The following is a 25035-nucleotide window of genomic DNA, read 5'->3' as shown; positions in this document are numbered from 1 at the left end:
AAACAAATCTTTGATTCTGAGACTACTCACTGGAGCAATTTTGTATTTTATGACAGTGTCATTTGAAGCCAAACAGAGTCCTGATATGCATTACCTATTGCAATGTACTTGAAAATTTCCTAAAAAAAAAAAAAATAAAATAAAATCTAGTTCCAGTAGGTGATTGGCAATCTGCGATCTAGTGTCACTGTTACTGTAACAAATAACGAAAAGGTTTGACAGGCTGTGCAGGTAGAATGAAATTCAAATGACAGGAGTGGCAGCATACATTAGGTTTTGGCTCCTCTGACTTAGTGCAATCAGAGAATTAGAAGTTTGCTTTGCTTCTTGCATTTGCTTCCCTTTTTGGGTTGATGCTTTGGTTAGGCTTGCTCTGTGACGCCTCTGCTGTTTTACTGGGCACCTCTAAAAACAAGACCACCATCTCGATTATATCTTTTATTTTCTTGCACGGAGTGATTGGGGTTTCTGTAACAGGCCACTGGAAGAGGAAGAAGTGAAGCTAGAGTATAGGTAAACCACAGGAGTAGGAAGAGATGGAGGAGTTGTGGAATGACCACTGTCCTGTAGGGCACAAGAGGGTGCTGTGCACTTAGCAGATAGCAGACTAAACCCCTTCTTCAGTAGTACAGGTTCCTGATGCAAGTGGAAGATTAAAGAAGTAAAGCTTTAACATCTTATTAGATAGAAAGCTTTGCAGAATCTTTTTCCTGCTACACAAAATTGCCTGAAATGTGTGACAAGTGAATGAAGCTTCAGAAAGATTGAAGAGAATTTCCGTGCTGTGAGGGAAGTGGATGAGGCACAGAAATAAGCAGGAGCTAAGGAATGAAAAAAGCTGAACAGACAAAATGAAACAGAAAATGTTACATAGAGAAAGACGGGCCAGGAAGAAACTCTCTGAAATCGGAGAGCAGGAGAGAGGTGTCAGACCATGGCAGGTGGCCCGTGATGGCAGGCACTGCACCTGGTCCTGTGTAGCTGAAGATCAGAGCTGGAACGCCTTGGCAGTGAAGCGCTGGTTGCCTGGATGCTGGGGGAGCAGGGCTGATGTTTGACAAACCTACAGGATACCTATCCCAAAATATCCCGAGCCTGATAGTAATGCCTAGTCTCCTGCCAACCCCTTCACAAACATCTGAGGACAGGAAAGCTCACAGATTTGGTGGAGAAATTGCAATCTGCATAGGAGTGTGCTGAATAAGCTGTGAAGATAGCGTTGCTTACAGTGCTGCCTCTACGGAGGTAATATGTAAAGAATACACGTGAGCAGCTGAGCAAAAGGAAGGTCTGTTTCTTGCAGAAAGTAGTGGTAGTTTTATCAAGGGCTGATGGAATTTTTAGGGAAGCTGAGTCTTGTTCCTACCCCTGCCGTTAACATGTTCTTGGATCTTTCACAAATTATGCCTTATTGTCTGCAGTCTCCCATCTGTGAGACAGGCATAATAACGCTGAGGCATCTTGAAAAGAAAATGTCAGAGTCTGATTCTGTACATTTGATAGAAGAAGGGTGGGTCTGCATAGGAGGAGCCATAGGGACCCCCAAGTCCTGTGTATTGATAACCTCACTAAATAGAGCTAGATTTCTCTATACAAAGCTATTGTTACTACAAGATATCAAGTCAGTTCTGCTTTCCTGTGTGAGGAACAGCTCTATCTTGGCCCAAAAGCCTTAAATTAATTAGGGGGCAGAAAAGCAGTAAATTACAGCAAAAAAAAAGAAAAGCAGTAAATTACAGGCTTAAAAGTTTAAAAAGCATAAATTCTGCATGAGGAATACCAGTTGCAGTTACTTGTTGATGCTGGTTCATTGAATCCTTACCACAAGAGTTATTCTGCATGGCTTTTTTTTTATTCAGAGGTAGCCAACCAAACTTCCACTTCCTATGTAATTTAAGGTAAATATTTTAAATAATCACCTCAGGAACTGAATTGGGCTTTGCCCTCGTGGTTTATATAGGCAACTGTGCCCATTTCTTTCTGGGTGGTGTTTTAGAAGTAGTTCAAGACATGAAAGGGACCTGGAGCAGGATGTGTGTTTATGGGTGGGATTTAGAAGCTCGCTCAAGGTGATTTAACTAAAATACCTACAAATTAGAAACAAGGTGTGTGTTGCGAAATATGAGAGAGGTGTACAAAGGTATAACCCTCTCTGGTATGTTCAACCCTCCCTGGTATGTTCATTTCCTAACAGCATTTCACAGAGTTGCTGAAGCTGGAAAGGACCTCTGGAAATCTCGTCCAGTCCCCCTGCTCAAGAAGAGTCAGAGCAGGTTGCCCAATGCTGTCTCCTGTTTGGTTTTGAATATCTCTGTAGATGGACACTCCACAAACTTTCTTGGCAACCTGTTCCGGTGTCTGACTACCCTCACAGTAAAAAACAAAGTATTTTCTTATTTTCATGTGGTCCTTCATCTGTGCCCATGGCCTTGTTTTCTGTCAGCGGGTCCTATTGAGAGCAGTCTGGCTCCCTCTTTGCTCCCTTCCCACAGTTTGGTGTTTCTACATACTTGCTTAATGAAGCAGTTGATAAACTCAAATAATGAAAGCAGTATTAAGTGCAGGTATCTTAGGAGGATAGACTGTCTTTGAAGGAAATTTTTGTACCCTGTCCTGGATGAAAGATGCTCTGAATTCAGTTATGAAATATGACTTTAAATAGAGATTACTGGCCTCTTTTTGACCTAGAAATGAGCTTTCCAGAGGTGTTTGTGCTCTAATCTTCAAGACATAATGCACCCAAATACAATTTGTCTCTTTAGAGGAATCTTTCCTCATAGTGCATAGGTGTGCCCCTTTGCTTACACAACGTGCATGAAGAGGGAGGGATAGAGTTAAAAACTAAGCTTGTAGCTGGCAGGGGACTTGCCTTTCTGGGTGGGGATTTGGGGATGTCAGAAAAACACAAGATGCCTTGTTGCAAAATCATCTCTGCTGTCCCATGGGAGACAGGCAGATTGATTGTCAAATATTTCAACACCCTGAAAATGAAGAAAATCTGTGCAGTTTTAACTAACTGAAGATTTGATCCACAATTTGAACTTTTATATGGCCCAACAGACATTACTGGTGCTGTATGAGAAAGTAGCTGGTTTGGTCATTAAAACAGGAAGGGGAAACCCCCTCACTTTTGAGACAATATTCCTTGTTGCTACATTGGGTTATACTTTTAGTAAAAAGATAATGAATCCTATTTAAATAATGTTAATATGCTTGCTCTAAAAGCTGAGAAGGCATTCAGAAACAGCACAAGTCAGCGTTCCTTGTCTTTGGGCTCCCCCCCTTGCTGCTCTTCGCTCCCTGTTTAACAAATGAAAGGGAAAACAGTCCTTAGCAGTCAACCAAGAAACCTCCCTGACCCTCGCTTCCATTTCTGTAGGGTATTGGTCACCTTGATGTAGGCTCAAGCAGAAACAAAATGAGTGATTTCATCCGGTTTTATTATCTGAAGGGCTTTTTAAGCATAAGCTATTGCTGTCAGAGTCACAGGATCAGGTGTGATTTCCCGTTTGCTGGAATATACAGCAAATATGCAAACAGCCTCTCGGCTTTTTTTAGCTCACAAAAGCAAGGGAGTCCTTTGAAAGATGCTCCGTTTACCCAATCATCGCTTTCCCTTCCACTGTACAGCATTACAATATTCTGACAGTGTAAATCCTCACATTTGCCTCCCTCCCTCTTTCCTTCAGTCACTCTCCCTCCCCCCTCCCAAGACTGCTGCTATCGGATCTGTGATGATATGTGATCTCCTGGATACAATCACACACACACACAAGTACCAGCCACTGCTGCTCAGCTGAGCAAAATGTCTTTCTCTTAGAAGTGGTGCTCATCACAGCTTTCAGATCCTTGACGATGTTGCCATGCTTTCCTTTCTGCCTCCTGCCTTTTTCTGTCTTTGTCTGCCTGCTTTTCTTACCCGTGGGTCATTTTTGCCCTGCTGTCTGTAGCTGTATGGACTACCACACCATAGATTGCCGGGATCAAGGACTCCCAAGTGTTCCTAATCCATTTCCATTGGATGTACGGAAACTTCTCATAGCTGATAACAACATTCAGGCGATACCAGCTGATTTCTTTATATTTTACGGAGATCTAGTCTATTTGGACTTCAGGAATAACTCCCTCACCTCTTTAGAAGAGGGCACTTTTAGCAGTTCTACCAAACTGGTGTATTTAGACTTAAGCTACAATAATTTAACACAGCTTGATGCTGGGATATTCAAATCAGCAGAAAAACTGATAAAATTGAGCCTTGGAAACAATAACCTGGTGGATGTGCATGAGGCTGCTTTTGAGAACCTGGAACAGCTCCAAGTGTTAGAATTGAATGACAATAACTTACAAAGCCTAAATGTGGCAGCCCTAGAAGCGCTTCCCTCCCTGCGGACTATACGCTTAGAGGGCAACCCTTGGGTCTGTGACTGTGACTTTGCCAATCTTTTCAGCTGGATACAGGACAATGCATCCAAGCTCCAGAAAGGTAAAGCTCGCTGGCTTTCAGTGCAGTATGTTTCTCTGTCTGTGTGTCTTGGAGGGAAGAACGGTTCTTGGTCAAATTGTCTGTGTGCTGCCTGCAGTGACCCAAACTGCAGTTTGGTCAAACTGTAATTGCATGCTTTCAACAAATGAGTCCATTAAAATGATGTTGGCTTCTTTTTAGCATCAGGTCCTCTTCCAAGTTAAAAAATAAAATTTAAAAATTAAGCCCTAATAATTTTGATTTATAGCCTAAACTTACATAGGCAGTGAAAGAGCCTTTTCAAATTCATTCAGCCCAGAGCTGGTTCTCTTCCAGACTTCATTTTCTCTCTGGTAAATATATTTTCTACAATAAGCCCTTTGAGCAGCTAAATATTCTGTGCCAGCTCCTTAGGAAAACTGATTTTTCTCTCATTTTACTGATCAGCTATAAAGCTGCTACAGAGGAGTTAAATTCCCATTTTATGCAACTGTGATTGTCAGCCCTTTACTGGAAGTATTTTGTTGTCATACTCTGTGTTTGAAACTTTCTTCAGTAGCTTGAGCTTGTCTCTTTTTGTTAAAATAGCACTGCTTCCAATACTAGGAATAAATTGCAATGGCTCGAGAACACCCCAAAATGCAGGGTGTATATAATTCTGGTATTTGGGCCAGTAATTTTCAGAAAAGCATGAAGGGGGAAAAAAAAAAAAAAAAGTATTAAGACTGTCATGTATAGGGAATCCAGACTCTTGCTCCACATTTCCCACCCGACCCCAAAGCCTCTGTTAATCCAGCTTTAGCAGGAGATCATCTCACAGTTCATGCCTCCCGACAAGCACTAGGGCATAAACTCGGGCCCCTGAGCTGCCCAGCTGCTCACAGAAGGCAAACTGCTTGGATCATAAAAACTTTGTGAGGGCTACAGAGGGTATACAGGTATTACCTGATGTGAAATCACTCGTGTCTGGGCTGTGTCTGAGAGGCCATGGCTGTGCAGAAGATGGTGAGAGATAAAAGGCTGGTGGAGAAGAGCTTGGGAGAATGGGTTGAGGTCAGGCAACTGTTTCTTTGAATTCAGACAAAAAGGGATAAAAGCCACAGTAAGCCTACAAATTTCAGAGGTCTTTTCTCTCCTTTCTTGATCATCAGGGTCTGTAGTCAGTTATTCAGGTTCTTGTTATGCTTGTGACCTTGGGTAGTATTTTTCTAATTTACTAATCTAGGTTGTCCTAAATATTCTTAGCTGTAAAGCAGCTGTTTTAAGGAAGAAGTCATCTGAGGAAGAAGTGTTGGGTTTTTTCCTGTCTGCCTCAGTGAAACTTTCATCTTGATTCTTTTCAGAATAAACCTGAGTTTTTTCTCCCTCCTTCACTCATGCTTAAACTAAAGTTTGGTCTATTTGAACCAAGTATTTTGCCTATCTCTCACGGTAAATATCAGTTTGCTTTCCCTGTGCTTTCCATCTCTTTTCATGAATTTCTAGCTCCTTCCCCTGTATACAGACCAAGTCTGTTCAGTTTGCGAGTCTGTCCCAGCCCATCTCTCTTTTTTCTTCCGCTGTGTCATTGTGTTAAAGTTTATCTGAACTTATGACTGGAAATCTCAGGTGATTGAGCTTTCCCATAGTATTGCCAGTGTTCCCCAGTGTCTTGCAAGCTTAGGCATGCTTTCTCTTAGCTCTTTCTCTCATCCACAGTTGTGTTTCAGCCAAAGAGCTAAAAAATTACTAGCTCATCCGGATCTTCCAAACTTTCAGTTAGATTTGATTTGGGAAGACAAGGAGGGAAGGATCAAATGTTCAAATGGTTGGTTTTGTCAGAGCTGTGCTCCCAACGTGGCCTAAGCTAATGATTTGCATTTGTTCCCAGGAGTAAGTCCCTTGGTATCTTTGCAGCCAGTCATATCAGTGAGATCTAGTGCATGTGCGCAGAAAAGTGTGCAAAGTCAGTGTTTTCATTGTTGTGAAGCTGCTGCCCCCAAAATACTGACTGTCCTTTAGTAAACTAGCAAAACACTGTTCACAAAGGTGAGGGCTAAACTAAACCCAGAAAGGAAAGACTGTCTCAATGACATTTTAAAACCAAACGGCCACAACTGAATGCCTTTCAAAACAACTCTTGGAAAGTCAGTGTAAAACTAATTCTTAGAATTATGATTTGATTGCATTTTATATCCAGTTTTCAGTTTTTAATGATGTTGCAACATTATACCCATTAGGAAATAATCACATTAGCATTACTTGTCTGGTTATACTTGTCTAAAGCCACATTCGCTCATCCTTTCCTGGGAGGAGTGGGAAGAGCAACTCGCTGAAAGATTCAGCATTTCGACTCCCTGGCATCCTTGTGATACTGCTGTAAGGCTGGCGACAGAAGTATTCTTGCAGCAAACACATCAAGATAAGTAGGGCAGCAGGCATTATGTCTGGAAATACAGCAAAAGAAAGAGATAGGGATATATTTTCAGGGCCTAAGAAAAGATCTTATTTATCTTGGCTGCCTGATTTTCCTTTATAATTCTGCAGTAGCTCAAGCATTTGCATTGCATGGCCTATACGAATGGGAAACGGCAGGGAGGAAAAAAGGAGTTGGCTGGTGTTTTCTTCTTTTGGTTTTCTTTAAGAATAAACTGTGATTAGCAGTACAGAATGGTTCTGTGACAGACTGAAGTTCCCCAGCCTTTAAATGGCAGACTTCATAACCTGGATTTACTGAGAAGGGAAAGTGTGGAAAGGTGAATGACAGTAAACTTGCATCAGTGATTCCCAGTCCTTTCATGAAAAGTGCAAAGCACTGCAAAGAAACTAAAGGCTCTGTACACTGTTATGTTTCTTATCCTGGCTTTGGATGCTTCAGGATGGGTTAGACAAGAAATGATGTGCCAAAGCGAAAAAGAAGCACGCTCCAACCATCTGTGAATGAACTGGGATCCAGGGCTGCCATTTCGAGTCACTGTATCAGAGCAGTCCCTCAGGATTCAGAACTCGTAGCAACAAACAGGAGATAAATGGGTGGGAGAATACACTGCCAGAGAGATTTAGGTTCTGGGCATTCGTTTTTATTCCTCACTTTGAATGACACTTAAAATAGTTTAATGTGCCCTGTCTGCATGTCTGAGAGAAATCACTCAAACTGTTTAACTATTTACTAAGCTCAGCCACTGCTCCACCTTTTAAATTTAGCACTGCAGTAAAATGGCATGTTAGTTAAAGCTATCCTTATTTTTTGCGAAAGAAATACTAAGTTGGTTTGAAAATTGGAGCTTTGACCGTGTGAACTGAAATCTCGATAATTGATCCTGAAGCTCTCTACCTCTGTAATTAAGGCCTCTGGAGAACTTGGTGATCTGAACAAAAGCCATACTTCAACTCATTAGTTTTGCAAAAGTCAGGTCCATTTTCTTTCTGGCATGCTACCAGAAATAGCTTGTAAAGTTATAACTTATGCTGACCTGCCTGACTAGCTGACTGGAAAGCCTCTTCCCAGCTGAGCTGCCTTTGCACATCTAACTTGTCACTTCACACAAACAGCTGGGATTTGAATCACTTTACAGATCCCAGCATTTCTTCATCTAACCTAAATTTCTAAATAAAGGCTTAATTGGCAGTAAGTGAATACTCTCGCATGCCATATTTGCAGGCGGACTTACTAAAGAAACTGCACTAAAAGTTTTTGCAATTAAACTCAGCGCTTTAAAACAGCAAACATTTTTTTTACTCATAAAAAGATATTAAACCCAGCCTTTTCGTCATATTCCAAAACCAAACCACATTTTTTTCCTCTGATTTGGTTATTAATTGATTAAAAACAAATTAGTGTGTATAGTACAAAATAGACAAGGAAACTGAGGGTCAATGAAATGGTGCTAAGTGGGAATATATAACAGTTGCTTTTTTTCCTAGAGAAGGCCGAGTGTGCACTATGTGTCAAAATGGTTAACTTACAAACTTATAAATATTTTCTGTAGAAGGATGTTTGATTTTATAGGCATTTGTTAAGCCTGAATGGCAGCATGGTGACCAATGATTCATACTAAAGGCTTCCCATTAGGAGGAGCATGGAGATTAAGAATATTGGGTAATTTTTTTGGAAATAGAAAAGTTGTTGTAAGATCTCTGTCCCTTCTAGGATAGGTGTAAAAACTTTCATGGAAGGTTTTACTCCATGGGGGACATGCAAACTCTCAGAACAAAAAATACCTTGAAAGAACAAAGGTCTAAGTTGGTCTTAAATGTATTATGCTACTTCCTTGCATTCTTTGAATATCTGAGGTGTAGGCTATTATGTTCTAACTTCTGCTTGCCTATATTTGATCCATCTTCTTCAATTTTACAAAATGTGACTGACAAGTTGTGAAGTTCTCCTAAAGTGAGAATTGAAGAAAGCAGAAGAGAAAAAAGAGAGTGTGCTTGGACACTGGCAGAAGAAATTAAGAAAAATATAAATAAAATCAAGAGAGGTACTGAATAAATGGAAGGATGGTTATAGGTTGACTTAAATAATTTTGGGGCATAATGTTTCAAAATTTTGAATTCAGTGAAGTTTCCGGAAATTTAACATTCATTTTTTTGAGATCAGGAGAATAATCTTTGAGATTTTTTGCATTTTCTGCTTCAATGGGAGCTGGAAATCCTACAAAAATGCACTCAGTAATTTCTCATATTTGGAAGGGTTTTTTTCTGCTTTCAGAGCTTGTTCTGTATCACATTTTATCTTGGCTAAAAATGCACTTTTCCTTTCTTGCCTCATCTCTTCACCTACTTTTTTAGTAATACTGTTTGAAACTCAGGGATCATCCAGCAAAAGGTTGTCTCTGGTGCACTTGACCTACAGAACGAAGGTTTATAAATGGTTCCATTTCAGAGTTTAAATACAAATGGCTTTGATGGAATAAATTAGTGATGAAAGGTGCTGTATAGAAGTAGTGTGTAGGATTGCAAAAGACATTTCTTGAACCCCTCTGAGGATTTCATCTCGATGAAGGGATTGGATTCAGATAAAATGCATGTAACAAAAAGAAATACAAGTAGTCTGCAGTTGGAGTGCTTTGTTGAGATCTCTGTTGCTGATTTTTACTTTCTGTGACCATGCTTTGGGCAGCTGTGCCTGTGACCTTGTTTGCTAATGACTAATGCATTTTTAACATTACTTTTAATTAGAGTTCAAGTATTCCTTGGCATGTGACTGTAGTGTCTCCTTTCTGTCATCTTGCCCTCATTTTGCTTTTTACTTTTTTTCTTCTCAGTATCTTTGGACAAACCTTTTGGGGAAGTTGTGTAGAGTTTCGGGATTGCAAGAAATAGTCAGTGTTTTTCGTGCTAGATGCAGTGGTGTTTTCTCACCACTCTTTTTTGTGTTTAATACATACTCTGTTTAAGTTCCCCACTGTCCATTGCAAGAATTAAAAATTTTACTGCTCTCTATTAAAATAGTATTAGAAAGACATTTAGCAATTTGATGAGAAGGTTTAGACTGAGCATTTTTATGAGTAGCCTATGTACACTGATATTTCCAGAAAGACTTGAAAAATTCCTCCAGAATTGGCCAGTGACAGAGTTCCAAAGAGATTTGTGCTGCCTATGTGATAAATAAAGGAAAGATGTTCTGAACATTTGAAATTAAAGTAGCACAAGCTTGAGTGAGGATTGGTGCTCAGTGTTAAACTTCCCTGTGACAGGAGGGGTTAGCTGGCAGTGTCAGCACACCATCCTCTGAATGCTAACGTTTCCGTTCACACCACTAGAAGCAGAACTGGTAGAAGAAGCCTGAAGAAGACAGAACTGGGTCCACTTGCAGAACTGTATCCTAAACTAAGGTAATCGCTGAACTTTACTGAAAAAAAGTTCATTAGTGGCAGGAAATCTCATGTCACGATACAAAGGCTGAGGCTAGGACCATGTTTTTCTCTTCATTTGATGAAATGTTGCTCCACTTTGGAAAGTTGTGTTTACAAGACTACAGATTTTTAAGATACTCAAAGAGGGGTTTAGTGCCAGTACTGATACAGATGCTGTTTAACTACTGTCAAGACTTCTGTAGCTAGGTAAATTCTGGTAAAGTGGCATCTTTCCAGGTAAAGACTGTCTATGCAGGAGGAGAGGAGGATGGCACTGAGGGGAGGTAGATAAAAAACAAAGCAGGTAACAGACTGTAATCAGCCTTCTGGAACGGGGAACTCAGTCTGAATTCAGTACTAAAGGAAAGCAGTTATGAGATTCAGAAGTGAATCAGTGAGAAGAATGGAATGTTTTCTGTAAGCCTGTTTAGAAAGACTGTGCCATGAGGTGATCATCTCTTGCTTCTTGGGCTCTTTCTATAATCCCATTCCAATGTAAGATCTATTACTAAACTTATTCTGTAAATAACATCTTACTTCATTAGTTCAGGCCTTTGTAGTAGCCTTGTGCTCGCTGAAAATGTTAAACATTGTCTTCAAAACGAGGCATTGTAATTACCTGAGAGTACAGGTTTCATTTGAACTTCTCACCTAACTAAAAGCACGTGAAAAAAACTGAGCATTTTGGAAGTCCTCTTGATTTGTCTTTCTTTATCAGTACTTATTTATTCATCTGCTATGTAGAGAAGACTGCCTTAACTTTGTGTACTAATATAGAACCAGAGCAAGCATCAGCTAAAAAGGACAAGCTGTTCTGTCCATTACAGCCATTCAGTTCTTCCCCAAGTATCACGCACATGCTAGCACATCACTAGTACAGAACATAATATCCGTTTTTCTGGAAAGGAATTAAAAGCCTTAAGACATTTCACACATTCAGCAGCTTTTATTCTGCTTAAGCAGGAACTCCTAACAGAAATTAGATTCCCTAACAAGCGCATCAAATCTGTTTCTATATATATAAAATACATAATTTGATATCCTAGTCATTTTCAGTAAAATGATCTGAATGCCACTCTGTTTCTTCCATCTTAAGGTTTTTTGGAGTACTTCCATCTTTCACGGATTTGAAGATGTGAGGACAGCATTTGCAGATGTGCACCCTTAATGTTAAACTTTATATTTAGGCATTGGGACAAACTGTTAAGTACCCTCCAATGTTGATCTTTGAGACTCTAGGGCACTTGGCCATAAAAAGTTGAGGAACGTAAGTCTAGGCTTCAGGGTTTTTTTAGGCCTTACTGTTCTGTTAGCTTGAGGCTATTTCCAATGAAATTTCATCTCTTCAGAGGCAATGCCTCTCTCACTTCTTATTAATACATCTAATACATTAGTGACAGTGTTTAAGTAGACTAAAGAGAACTAAAGCTGGAGGCAAAATACCATACAAGAAATAAAATGCCACATTTAAACATTTCAAGTCTGTCAACTACATTCAGCAACACGAGAACAGCTAAATTCCACCCAAAAGGGCAAATACTAATTTTACTTTACAAAAATAAAAATAAATTGAAACGGTGTATTGTAGTGCTCTTACATTTGTTGTATAGATAGTAATGACCACATGTGCATGAAGCTCACTTAAATGTTTATGGCTTCAGATATTTTTCTGGATGTATTTCCCATACATACCAGTGTATGTATGAGTGGGCATTTTCATTATCTCATACTATTGTACATTTCTCTTGATACCTGTTTTCTGTGAACTTGATAAAGACCAAACAGAATTCTTTTTCTTTTTTTCTTTTTTTTTTTTTTTAAACTCAGCATCCAAAATTATGGCTAGGGAATTTTGCTCTGAGGGTTAACAGACAGACCATAATGTTGAATTAATAATGAATTTCATAAGTTCTCCAATAAAAGATATAGTCAGCATATGTATTAGAAATAAACAAAGATGGAAATACGCAAGGCATCCTCCCAAATAGTCAAGTAGACCTGGAATAAGTGCTACCTCTTGCTGCTTGTCTTGAGCTGGAGGAATATAAAACGAAACTCACAACACAATCAGCGTATCTAGGGAAATCCCACGTCAGCTCCAAGAGCAGGCAGTTTCAATGCACTCGTGGTCCAGCCAATGTACTGTTTGAAAGTTCCTGGTCAAACAGTACCTGTGAGAAACGTGGTTGAATTACAGCTACAAGGTACCAGCAGGATGCTAATGAAACTTGATATCTGGGGTTTTGTGGGGTTTTTGAGGTGGGAAGATCAGTACAGTTATAACTTGGGGCATTACAGCGTTGTCAGTGTTTTCATTAATTTACAAGGGAATTACTAATTATTTGTATAAAGACTGCTTTCAGTCTGCATCCATTTCTTGGGAACTTCAGTTTTACAGGGGAAGTATTTCAGCCTCTGACTCTGCAAGGCAAGTAGGCCTGTGCATAGTCCTTTACAGAAGCAATGCAAATGTGTATTAGGATCTAGCTGTAGCTTAATCACCTACAATTTATTGTCAGGGTTGGAGTTCTAGACTTCAGTGGATTTATAATCCTATAATGGTAAGGCATCTCAAAGTCATATTGTCATATTCCCTATTAGGGAATTTCATTGAAATAAACTCTACCTGGAACCCTCCTGCATCACTTCTTATAAGCGCATGTATCTTTTTTTTTCTTCTTTTTAAAAACATGCCTCTCCTTTTAACATTATGGTTCGAGAATTCCAGCATTTTCACACTTCCCATGTTACTTAGATGTTCTGTTCCTCAGGGTACAGATGCATATTTTCATCTTATTTTTATTTTTTCAGTGTTAGGAGACAAGCCTATATAGAATCTAGCACCTGCCCCTTGACTGGGACTTCAAAGCATTCCCTTTTAAAAGCAAACAACACATTACAGCTTGCCAGTATAGTGCATCTGTTGCTTCAGATGACATAGCAGAAAGTTACATTGTCCTTGGGACAGCTGGTCTGATTACAGATAATGTGGTGGCCCTGACCAAAATAACATAAGCTACATATTTATAACATGCTCACACTTGTTATTTCATTTACAAATTTGTTTGGTATGAAGAAGCAACTCTTTGAACGTGTTGTGGGAGCAATGAGATATATATCATCAAAGGCTTTCTTGCTGCAGCCAGGCACTAAATATCAAACTTGGATACCCTTTACAAGAAGCCTGGCTGATTTTTTTTGAAGAATGAATTGAACAGGTTCTACAGATTATAAACAAAAACAACAAAAAACCTCACTAACAAAACAAAAAAAACTTATAAAAAATAATCCCCTTCAAATGGTTCAAGTAAAGCGCTAAGGTTAAATGGCACTCTCCCGTCCTCTGGAAGTTTTGGTGGGGAACGACAGGTAATTTGATTGAGCCAGTCTATATGCAACTCCTGGGAATCACCTAGAGGAAAAAACCCCACACCTTATAATTATAATAATTCTGATCACTTTATAGAAGCCATCCCTTTGTTTGTTGTTTATACAGAGGGTGTAGGATGGCCTGGGATTACTTTTTACCCAAGCAGAGGACAAAATTGGATCTACTGCTAGGCATGAATGTGCTGGGACAGGTGGAGCACTGAGCATCAGTTCTCCACACACGCTGGATTCTCACGGCAAGACAACCTGCTTTTAAATAATGTAAAGAAAGTAACATATTGCTATGGAGGGAAGCAGATGCCATGGTATTGTTTATATATGTCATCTTAAGCAGACATGCATGTGCCTTCAGATTATGATGTTTTCAGGTAAGCAGTTAGAAGCTCTGGTGCAATAACCACTGCATTAGCTTTGGGAGCAGAAACTCCATGTACCACCAGAGATAGAGCTGCTAGTCTTACCACTGTTACAAATGAACAGTCTGTTCCAAATTCTCTTTGGAGTCAAAAAAAAGCTTCTGTTAACTGTATTAGGTTTTGCAATACTGTCATGACACCTCAAAAGAAAAGCATTCCCCGAACACAATGGACTAATACATGTTCCCCTCTCCTTCAGCCACTGAGCTCTGCAGTCCTCCTAGGTTGCTTTCAGAGCCATTTGAGCAGGCTGCCTTGTGTGTGGATGGGAGAGGTTGGTTTGTTCCTGTCTTGTTGAAAAGATGGTGCATACACAGGGTGGCTGAAACTAAAGCTGGGAGCTAGCAAGGCCTCTGTGCTGGCCCCTGGTTTATGATGCTGTATTCTGCCTGTTGGCATCTGTTAATGACTAATAATTCTGCAAAAACCTGAGGCTAAGCTAGCACATTGCAGTGTCACAGAATAAAGCAAGTCAAAAACTCCCATCTAATCTATTTGGTTTGAGAACGTGACCTAGATTCCAGTACCCATGGCTACATGGAGAGGAGCTTTTTGATTTCTCATCACTGTATAATCAGACTCGAAATCATTACAGTACAGATTCCCAGAACAAGAAATACCCTCTAAGTGAGTTGGTATGTTGCAAATTCTTTTCTGTTTGTATTCTGTGTTGTGATGTTAGGTGAAAGCATCTGGGAAATAGGAATAGAGCTCACAGTCTACAGGGTCAGTCTTGATCCATGGCAAAACTGCTGTTGGCAATGGTAATGATATAAGTGGCTCTTATTTTTCCATCCCTGGGATCCTGGGCAAATACTACCATACTGAGTTATTTCTAGAGGCAAGGACTGCCATATGTAGAACTGCTTAGAACAATAGTTTTCTTCCGGACTTTTTTTTCTCTGTCTCTTTCTCATTAATATACTTTTTTTCTACTTCCTTCTTTATGGAAGCTTAGATCTGATACTCCAGCTCATCAATCCTCCAGCACAGAGGTAATTTTTAAAGCTGGCAGCTGAGGACACCGGAGAATTTCTTTGGCAGTTGGTCAGAAATAGAAAAAGTAGAGTTGTTTGTGGTTACCTGTGCATTCTTCCTTTAGACATGCTGTGAGCATGGCTCAGCTGCTATGAAAACAGCAGTTCTCATGAGGTCTCTACAGCTATTGTAGTGGTTTGTTTTACAGAAACCCAGTTGCATAGAAACTTCTTTTTCTTGTGCTCGCTACAACTGAAGTGCAATTTGTTTAGGTGTTGTATTTACTTGGGCCAGGATTTTCTGCCAAATACTGCAATGAACTTTTCTTATTAGCAAGGAACTTCCTCTTCAAATGAATTAGCTGTTATGTTCATTTTCTTGGTGTGCCTCCACAACAGCAGTAACTGCTTTCATTCCTGTCAACATCATGTTGATTTATTGAAATCTGTTAGCTTTTAAAAATCTGATTAAAAAGACAGTGGTCTTGGAATTCCAGCCTATGCCTTCTCACTCCTGCCTTATTTCTCATGGTTTTGAATAGGGAATGATACCTATTTGTGTCCACTTTTGCTTGTCACTCCCATTAACCACTAGAGTTGCTATTCCCAAGTCTTCATGAAAAGAAGATATGGACTCGGTGAACAACTCTCACTTCTTTCAGTAGGAAGGTTTGTACCAAGAGCTCTATCACAAGCTATAGAGGGCAATGGTTTGTACTTCCTCTAGCCACCCATGCAGTCACAGGCACACTCAAGGGTTCCAGTACGTCAGCTTGTAGGCAAGACATGATATGAATACTGCAGGCTTCAGATTTTCAAAAGTCTCAGAGGATGCTTGAAACCGTGTGGCTCCTTTACCTTCCAGGCCAGTTCCATAAACAGGAAGTTTCTAAGATCTGCAGAGCAAGTTGCCTCACCATCTGGTATACATCGCTCATGCACTCCAGGCTCAGAGGAAAAAATGCAGCCTGTATTCAGGTGGCAGTTTGCCTAGAGGAAACCATTCCGCCTTGGGCATGCTGACTGTTGTCCTATTCTGGTGGTAGCTTCTATTACGTTGTCAGTGAGAGGAGCATGAGAAAGAGGGAAGGCAACAGAACTGTAGGCAAATGTGACAGACACAGGATGGCTTCTAGGGGTCAAAATTTAGTACAGTCATCACTACAAGGTCAAGTCAGTCAGGGTGATAATTGGATCCATACAGACTTAGTCAAAACTCCCTCTCAAATCAACATAACAGCTGGGCTAGACCCAGATAAGCAGGTGGCTTTGCATCATTCAACCTAGGAGCCTGGGTTTAATAGTGAAACATCATACGCCATAACTATTCAGCCACAAGAAAAATGAGATTCACACAAGCAGATGAAATCTTATCATCACACACTCCATATTTAAAGTGACATAACGGTTATATGGTAGAGCTGTGGCATGGAAGCACCCTATGCACTGTGTGCACACAGCAATGCAGAGTCAAAAACTGGGAGTCCATTCCATCATCAGTAGCAGACACAGAGTGAAAGTCTATCAAGTAAACCAGCAGCTGTTCTTGTGTCATTCATACACGATTCTTGTATGTCCCCTTTACATTTGTATCCTTAATAGCAAGATAAAAGCTATCTTGCCAACAGCCATACAGACTAATTCACTTTGTAATTTGTTCCATTCTAGCCCTGTTAATATACTCTCCTGATTTTCCCCTGTAGTGAATAACGAGGGAGTTGGGCAGATGCGGTGAACTGTATGCTTTTACTATCTAGTGTCAAACTATATTCTCATTGGTTTTTAAATTAAGATTTTTTTCTTTCATAATGAAAAACCCAGCTCTAGGCATTCTTCAACAATGCATGGAGGAATATCTGCTAGTCTGCATGTCCTTATGACAGCCAGAGAGCAAAGGTGAAAGCAGGTCATAGACAAACAAGCACCCATTAACCCAAAGGTTGTGTTTTGACCAGAAGAAAAAAAGAACTGTAGTTTTGGAACTACATGGAAAAACATAGTGTAGAAGGCACCAAGGTGTGGCAGGAACTGCAGTATCCCTGTTACCGTGTTTTGGAGTCAGAATTTGTGTTCAGATAGAGTGGCTGGGTAGTGCTTCCAGGTCTCCAGATATAGATGCATCCAGGGTTCAACATTCAGTTTTTTAAATCCTCAAAGTCATGGTCCTAGGTCGTACCTGACCCTCCTGCAAGACTGAAGGTGAAATGACTTAATTTCCAGGAGCCACTCAAGGGGGTTATGTAATGGTTTTTGGATAGTGACAGATTTTGTTCCAATTTTTCCTGATTTTTGTGCAAATTCATAAACCTAGAATTAACCCTAAAGCTTTTCTTCAGCCGTTCAATCTCTGACTGGAACAACAGAAGGATTCATCAATATTCCGCTGATTTGTTTCCCTTTCCTCTTCTTTGCAGGTCTCCATGAAATCCAGTGTTCCCTGCCTGTAGAAAATAGAAGAATCTTTCTGAATGAATTATCTGAGGTCAGCTTTAGTGAATGCAAATTTAGTTTGTCATTGACGGACCTTTTTATCATCATCTTCTCTGGAGTCGCAGTCTCCATTGCTGCTATTCTATCAAGCTTCTTCTTAGCAACTCTAGTACACTGCTTCCAAAGATGTGCTCCCAGTAAAGATGACGATGATGATGAAGACGACAGTGAGGACTGAACTTAGTCTATATGCTTAAGTTTCCTTGGTTTATAAGTTACTAGATCATCAGCCAAAGTCTAGGAAGAAAACAAGTAGAGTAAAAGCTTTAAGCATGAATTAAATGAAATCACAGTGTGTAAGGATCCCTTCTAATCTCATGATGGTCACAGGTAGGAATTGTAGTTTGCATCTGAGACTGTTAGCTTTGCTTACATATGTTACCTGATGCAATGAGACCGGGTTAATTTCTAGGATCCTTAATCAAACACTGCATTTAAATTTGAAGATTGGAGGAAAAAGGTGGAAAGACCAAAAAAAAAAAAAAAAAAAGTTCCATTAACACACAGCTTCCAGATTGTCCTTCTGATGAGATGCAGATTCCTGTAAGTGCTTAATAGCTTGTTCTAAATGCACCTTGAAAAGGACTGGCTAGATGGAGGTATTTCAGCTGGAAGACACAGAAGCAATTTAAAATGGTCTCCTTCCTAGATCTAAGTAGTGGGAGTTTCTATTAAACTCACACGACTTTCTAAGTAACAAAATGTAATTAAAATTATTCTTAGAATTGTAGAAAGAATTATAGGAAGGTTGGCATTTTCTTTCTGCAAGCGTTCTCTATAAACATTCATTCTCCATTTAATGACAGCAGTTGCAGGCATCATTCAGCCAAAAAAATTTTTTTCTATAAGCGAATACGATTCTAAATCTGAGTCATCCACTGCAGCTGCCTGGCACCTCTTTGGTCACGGCACAAATACTAAATATAACATTCTTTGGCATTTTTAGATGCGGTAAAGTAAAGGATTTCCCTTCCCTGTAATGGTAGGCACAAGTAACTGTTGCAGTAGCCAGTCCATTTAGTTATTTTAAAACACTAAGGGCTATATTCTGCTCCTGATTATACTAGAGAACACAACTGAAACCAACACCATGATCCAAATTGGCAACTGTATAAACAAGAGTGGAATCTGGCCCAAGATGTTTCTGACTGTATTATAGATTTGTCAAAACTTGAGCTCTTCTATATAATGGTAGATATTTTTGTTAACATTAAAAAAGACATTTATTACAAGAGATTTTTGGAATAGTGCTGGACAGCTTTTTAGGATAAGTATATTTTTAAAATATTTGTAATGGAAATATTTTTTTAAAGCTCTGTGTATTTAAAGTGTTACCTAGAGTAGCTGTGAGGGCTCAAAGTAATGAATAACATAATAATAAACAATCTAAGGACTGTATGGTATTATAGAAGAATTAGATCTGATAAAAAGTAGCATCTATTTAACTACTGTAAATGCTATTATTTCTTTAAAAACACTCTTTGGTTAAAATATTGCCTTGCTCAGTTAATACGAATGGTCAGTTAGTTCCAAATCTCTTGTGTCCGTTGTGCTAATTGTTCAGGCAGACAGGAGTGAATCCCACTGTGTGCTACAGGGTAATATGGTCCCACAGACAGGGCACGAGGTTAGGGCTCGACACTCCTGGGTGTTGCCCCCATCTAGCAGTGATCACCTTGGAGACCTTCCACAAAGCACTGCCTGCCTGTGCCTCACTTTCACTACCTAGAAAATGAAGATCATCATAACTATTTATCTTTTTCAAGTGCTTTGAGATACGCAGTGGGGGGCACTATGCTGGGGCTATGTATAATGATTATATATGTTAGGCTGAAGCAGATGTTATGCAGTAGGTCCAATCAGATCTGCTATCAGTATGACTTCACTGACACCAGTGGAGTTACTCCATTTGCCAACAGAGTTTGCACCATGCTGAGGTCAAAACCAGACAAGAGTGTTTATTTCTGTTGGCTCTACAGCTTATTCGATGCGACTTAATGCTACCATTGTTAAGATTATTATTTCTGAAAACACGCTGAAACAGAATTAAGTAGGACAGTGAGAGGATATTCTGTATCAATACTGTCTTATTCTATTCTAATTCTTTCAAGAAAAATGAAATGACATGATTTTCACTGTGTAGTGCCATGATTATAAATAACACGAATATATTTATAATTTCAACATGGGCCTTCATGTTTATTTGTATGTGGGTATGTAAAAAGGAGAAAAATCCGTGCCTGATTCTCTTATCATTTATAAGCGGGGTTTTACAGTATGGTTGGAAACACACAACTTGTTGCCTGGTGCAGTTCATGAAGAACGCTCCCTTTGCAACAAATACGGGTATGTTATCAACAGTTTTATATTTAGAGCTGTGCCAAGTTGCTCAGTCATGGAACAAGAAACTGGGTCACGCTTTTTTCTCTGCAAGTTTTATTATGGACTCAAAACTTGCTGCCAGTTAGCAAAATGATTTATCACACCAAACTTTTCAGTGAGACATCAGTGAATGTTTCAGCATTCAGTAACAAATTTATGGTTTTGTTTCGTTATCCTGTAAGGCTGAGTAAGTTTGCAGAGGTCCTATCTCAAACTCAACTATTTTGACTGGGTTCTGCTCTTACTTGCAGGTTCATCCTACCATGGTGCCTCAAAATGAAGATCTAGATTGGTTTATAGTTCGTAGTTTTTTGTTCAACCCAGTATAAAGCCCTGAAAGCACTGATTATATTTGGAATTTAGCACCCCTCAGAACAGCAAGGAACAGACCAAGCTGACACCCACATAATCCAGTGCAAGCTGAAGAGCAAGGCTTAGTAAAGCTTTTATTTATGAAGCTGCCATTCTGGATACTCCATCACATCACATTACAATGTATGGGTTTTTTTCCAGATAAAAAACTTCAACAATATTTTCCCCTACTAAGTAATGTATGTTTCATAAGTATTGAACTCATCCAGTTAGTAGTGTTTGTTCTTTGCAAACATCAGCAGTTACCTACTATTAATATTGATTTTGCATAATTCTAACTGCTAGTATATGAGACAGAACTTGGATTTAGTTCTTACAGGCTTTTTCTTATTTTATGTAATCTTCAGAGCGAAACATTTTTCTGGAGGAATATTGCCAGAACTAGTGATCACCATAACGATCCCCTCCAAACCTGCATTATTGCAGTTTTATCTCCACAAAGGCAGCACCATGGAGGTAATCCCACCTCCAGCTTTGTGGACCTGGGAAGTGTTCCCATGCTTCTGTGGGTGGGATCTAGTGAGTATGCACTCCCTTCTCAGACTGAGGTAACCATCATTAAGATTAGTGAAGTTACAGTGGTGCCAAAGATAAGAGCTGAATTTAGCAACCTGTGCAGCATGTTGCTAGCTCAAGAAGCACTGCCTGTATGTGGCATATATGTGCAATAGAAAGTTTGTCCTCACTTAGAATTTTCCTTCTAAAAGGACTTTACTTTAGTGGTGGTATCTCTCACTGTCAGAAATTAGCAGACATTTTACCTGCTTCAAGGGGAAGGTGATACACTATGCGTGACCCAAATAAAATGTTGCTGGCTCAAAGAGCCAGGAAGCAGCTGTCACATTGCCTGCAGACATGTCTCCTTGATGAAATGCTGGATCTTGGTATGTGTGAGGATCCAAAAAATGTGCAAGAAAGCAAATCTGCGTGATGTAATTGAGAGAGAATCTGACTTTTTAGAAGTGTGTGCATTGGTTTAAAAAAAAATCTAATCCACAGAATATTAAAATAAAGATCACCTGAAGCGACTGTTCAAACCTAACATTTCATCCTCAGTCAGCCAGCATCTTTTTGAGGCAGCCTCAGTCCTGCTGTGATTCTTACTCAGATGTGAATATTACTGGATCCTTTTTTAGAGTAACATAAAAATGCATTGGGAAAGTACCTTGAAGGGATGGTTCTGGAAGCTCATAAAGAGGAGCATACTGCTTGCCTAGCTCAGATATATAGTAGAGAATGAGCAATTGTACACTGGCAGCCTAAAATGTATCCTAGCATACTTAGAGGTGACCAAAAATGGTCTCGTCTTTCAGCTGTGGGAAGAACTGTGTGCAATCACCTATGTATGTGGATAGGGTGTGCACACTTGTGCGGTACGGAGGAGGTGTGTGTATAACAATACTAGAGCTTGCTGTAACTATCACCCCTGTAGACAGCCTCAGTGGAACAGCTGAAGCCTGGTGGGGATGCTGAGCCTGAGAGAGTCCCTCATCCTTAGCGGAGGTTCCTCTGTGCTGGCTGACAAACCCACGGGAGCAACTCCATGCAGCACCTTTTACTGATTCAGCATCTGCTGCCTACCTACTACGTGAGTAAATTACTTTAGTTTCCAGGGCTGCTAGCTGGCACATTTCTAAGATCAGCTCATGTCCCCCAAAATAAAGGGGCAGGGGTGTGATAGCTTCCGAACCTGACCATTCCTCTCTGAGAACAATCTTTTCATCTGTGGTGTGACCTGTTTTACCGACCTCCAGTGGCACCTGAGCTGCATTACTGTGGACGCAAGTAATCGTGATTTATTGTGGTGGAGGTGATGTCGAAATACTGAATCCTTGAATACTCCTCCCAAAAAGAAACCAAATACATTAGGACATTAAATTTCTTGGAGAGTAAGCTCTGCCATGGACTCTGAGTGCCAAGCAGCCTGTAATATGTATGAGCCACGTTTACTTCATATCCTATCTGTTAACATTGGAGCAATGCAACCTTAGCATAGAATTGGAGAAAATAGCTAAGAAAGAACCTCAAATACATCATCTAACAATAGCTGATGCTTTGTAACAAAAACACTTGGTTTTCTAATCAGATTCCCACTCTCACCTTGCTGTCATCTTCCCCATTTTGTCCTGGTTTCTCTATCGTCCTCTCTGGACTGTATCTAGAACAACAGAATCCTGGTTTGGTTCTCTCCCTGCATGGTACAGCAATACAAATCACCAGCAGCAATATATCCAACCAGCAGACTAGGAAAACTCAGTTTTGTTTATGCCAAACAACCATGCAGCTATGATTGTAAAAAGTTAGCAGGAAAAAACTATTCAATTTTAAGCTGACAGAGAGCAACAGGAGACCTTCTGTTACAAAGCAGAATGCCTGAATTATGAAGCGTGTCTCCGGTTCCCATCAGTTCTCACACCCCACCCAGAGCTCCATGAAGCCGTGTGAAATTGTGTAACATTGGGTTAGCATCACATAATGTGCTTTTTTGGGAGTTGTCAAAAAACACGAGTAAACACTTCAGAGCAGGCTTCTACTGTTAGTTTTGTGGGAAGTGAAAAGTTTTCAGGGAGGTGAGCAGCAAATAAGGAGTGAAACAGCTTGGCCCAGGGTTTTTTGGTAGAGTCAAGTTTGCTTCAAAGCAATATTGGTTTGATTTCAGCTGCTTTTTCACCGGTTTCTCTTAGCAGTGGGGAGGTCTAAAGGTTAGTGAGTTCACACCCTGGTATGAAGTAGTATAATCTGTTGTAAGCAGAAATTGATGTGAGTTGAATTTCTAAAGTTTACTGCCCCCCACCAAAGCGCCGATTTGCCTGTTTAAAAGCTTCAGTTTGAATCTGAAATGTGATAATGTCACTTAGTAGCGGGTACAAAAATCTCTTATCAACTCTGAACTGTGAAAGTCAAAAGCACCCCTCCAGACCACGGCGCTAGCAGATAGGCTTCGACTACAATTTTCAGTATGTGAGGTCATTCTTCCAAGCTGACATCACTGGAACATAAGCGATTAGACTTTGACTCTTCCTTTTCTTTCACCTGGTCGTGCTGCTTAGCATTAGCTAAGCAAGATACAAGATACAGGTGGTGTACACCACCTTAGACACTCCCCTTAGCTGGAAGAATGAACAAAAAGAGAACTGAGCAGGAAAGCCAGCTTTGTGACCTTTCCTTAAAATCTAAATGTGATACAGTCCAGCTAACTGACATTGCAAGGCATAGCTTGGTGGCAGTGTGTGTGGGTTTTGCTTTTTAATTAGGGCAAGTGTTGAAAGATTTTGCAATAGGAATAATGTTTGGTCTTCATGGTATTTAACAGGGAACAAAATGACTGTGAACATATTTGCCCATCAGTTTTTCTCGAATTGAGAAACTGTGGCTCTCTTAAGAGTAGATTAGGTTTGCAATCTGCAGTGGGTTAAAGTATTACTCTTTATCCTTTGAAGATCTGGCTTCAGATGTGAATTTGGGTCACAGGAGAAAATAACCAGAATAAATCCCTTAAGGTTGCTTTGGTCAGTTGGGCAAATGTGTAGAGACGCTCTTATTAACAATATGAACTGTATACTTGAAGATGGGAAAACATTTCACTGAACTCCAAAAAATTCCATGTAAATATGGCGTTTGAAGGTTTTAAATATAGAAGGCTAACCAGAGAGATGAGACAGATGTATTGTAAATAGCATTAAAAAGGAAACACAAGCATAATTAAATTGACCGGTATTTTCATAGGTGACCGTTATTTCTGAGTGAATTACTTTGTTAAGTACTTACCTTAATTTTAACATGGTGATGTTAAAGCCTGTATACGGGCAGGGAAGTGTGAAATATTGGCTATAAATTAGTAGTAGTTACAGGTTTAGAGCTGCAGTGTCCTAACTAATAACCTGAAACATCTGCATTTCACTGCTCATTCACTATGCAGATCCTTGCTTTGTTCAGAATAATTCAGTTGCCTTCTGATCGTATTAATTAAAGACAAAAAAAACCCCAAAAATCCCTAGTCTGCAGCTTCAACAGACGAAACAAGGAAATGTTCTGCAAGTGGATTCACTGCTTTCTTCCTATGGCAAGTCCTAAATGTCATTGTATTTACTGACCTCAGGTAGAAATTTGGTAAAAAGTGACAGGGGAGTGGTATATAAATATATTATACAAATACTTTATCATAGAGTAATTTGAGGTTGGAAATTCTCAAAATCCAATGGTAAATTGTGCTTCCAAGAGTGGTATAATGTGAGTGCAAAGTTAGATGTACTGTCCACATCTTCAAAAAAAATCTTCTTTAAAACAAAAATTGGAAGAAAAAGCTGCTTTAGAGATTATTCAGTCTCAATGGCTTTTTTTAACAACCAAATTAAAATAAACCCTGCAATGTAGGATTTTAAATGAAAGCAGAAAGCGTTCTAACCATAAATTCATGAACATTATACTGCATGGCAGGAAAATGACTACAGATTTAACACAGTTAATTTATATTATTCCTTGAGGGAACAGAAGTCATTAGGCTGAGAAGTTTGTATTGTTTTCAGAGGAAAATATTTCATGCAGAATGATTTCTTCAATATTGGCATATGGGATGCAGATTATCCATCACTGAGTAGTGTGGGGTTTTGTGAGACTCTGTGAGTGCATCAAAGGAAGTAATTGCTTTCTGTTTAACCTGAAGTATGTTTTGACAAAAATAACTGTAGTTGTATGTTGGCCTCAATTCA

The 25035-nt window shown here is 39.7% G+C and overlaps 1 protein-coding gene across 6 annotated transcripts in view; it reads left to right on the top strand.

Moving 5' to 3' along the window:
* Positions 1–3728: 3728 nt before the first annotated feature.
* Positions 3729–25035, top strand: part of LRRC38 (leucine rich repeat containing 38) — an 87368-nt gene continuing 66061 nt past the window's right edge. For 3 of the 6 annotated variants that reach the window (XR_012635014.1, XR_012635012.1, XR_012635013.1), the window contains exons 1-3: positions 3729–4483; positions 17497–17902; positions 21759–21914. Coding sequence is in view for 1 of the 6 variants with exons in the window: in XM_074924868.1 (XP_074780969.1) it covers positions 3856–4483; positions 17497–17750 (882 nt within the window). In the remaining 5 variants the exon portion in view is untranslated. Of the gene's footprint in view, positions 4484–17496; positions 19720–20205; positions 20489–21758; positions 21915–25035 lie in introns of those variants that run through there. The other 3 variants (XR_012635015.1, XR_012635016.1, XM_074924868.1) reach the window with 3 other exon arrangements.

This window comes from Athene noctua, chromosome 22 (genome assembly GCF_965140245.1).
Source record: "Athene noctua chromosome 22, bAthNoc1.hap1.1, whole genome shotgun sequence".
Lineage (NCBI taxonomy): Eukaryota > Metazoa > Chordata > Aves > Strigiformes > Strigidae > Athene > Athene noctua.
This window is presented reverse-complemented; position numbering and strand designations above follow the sequence as displayed.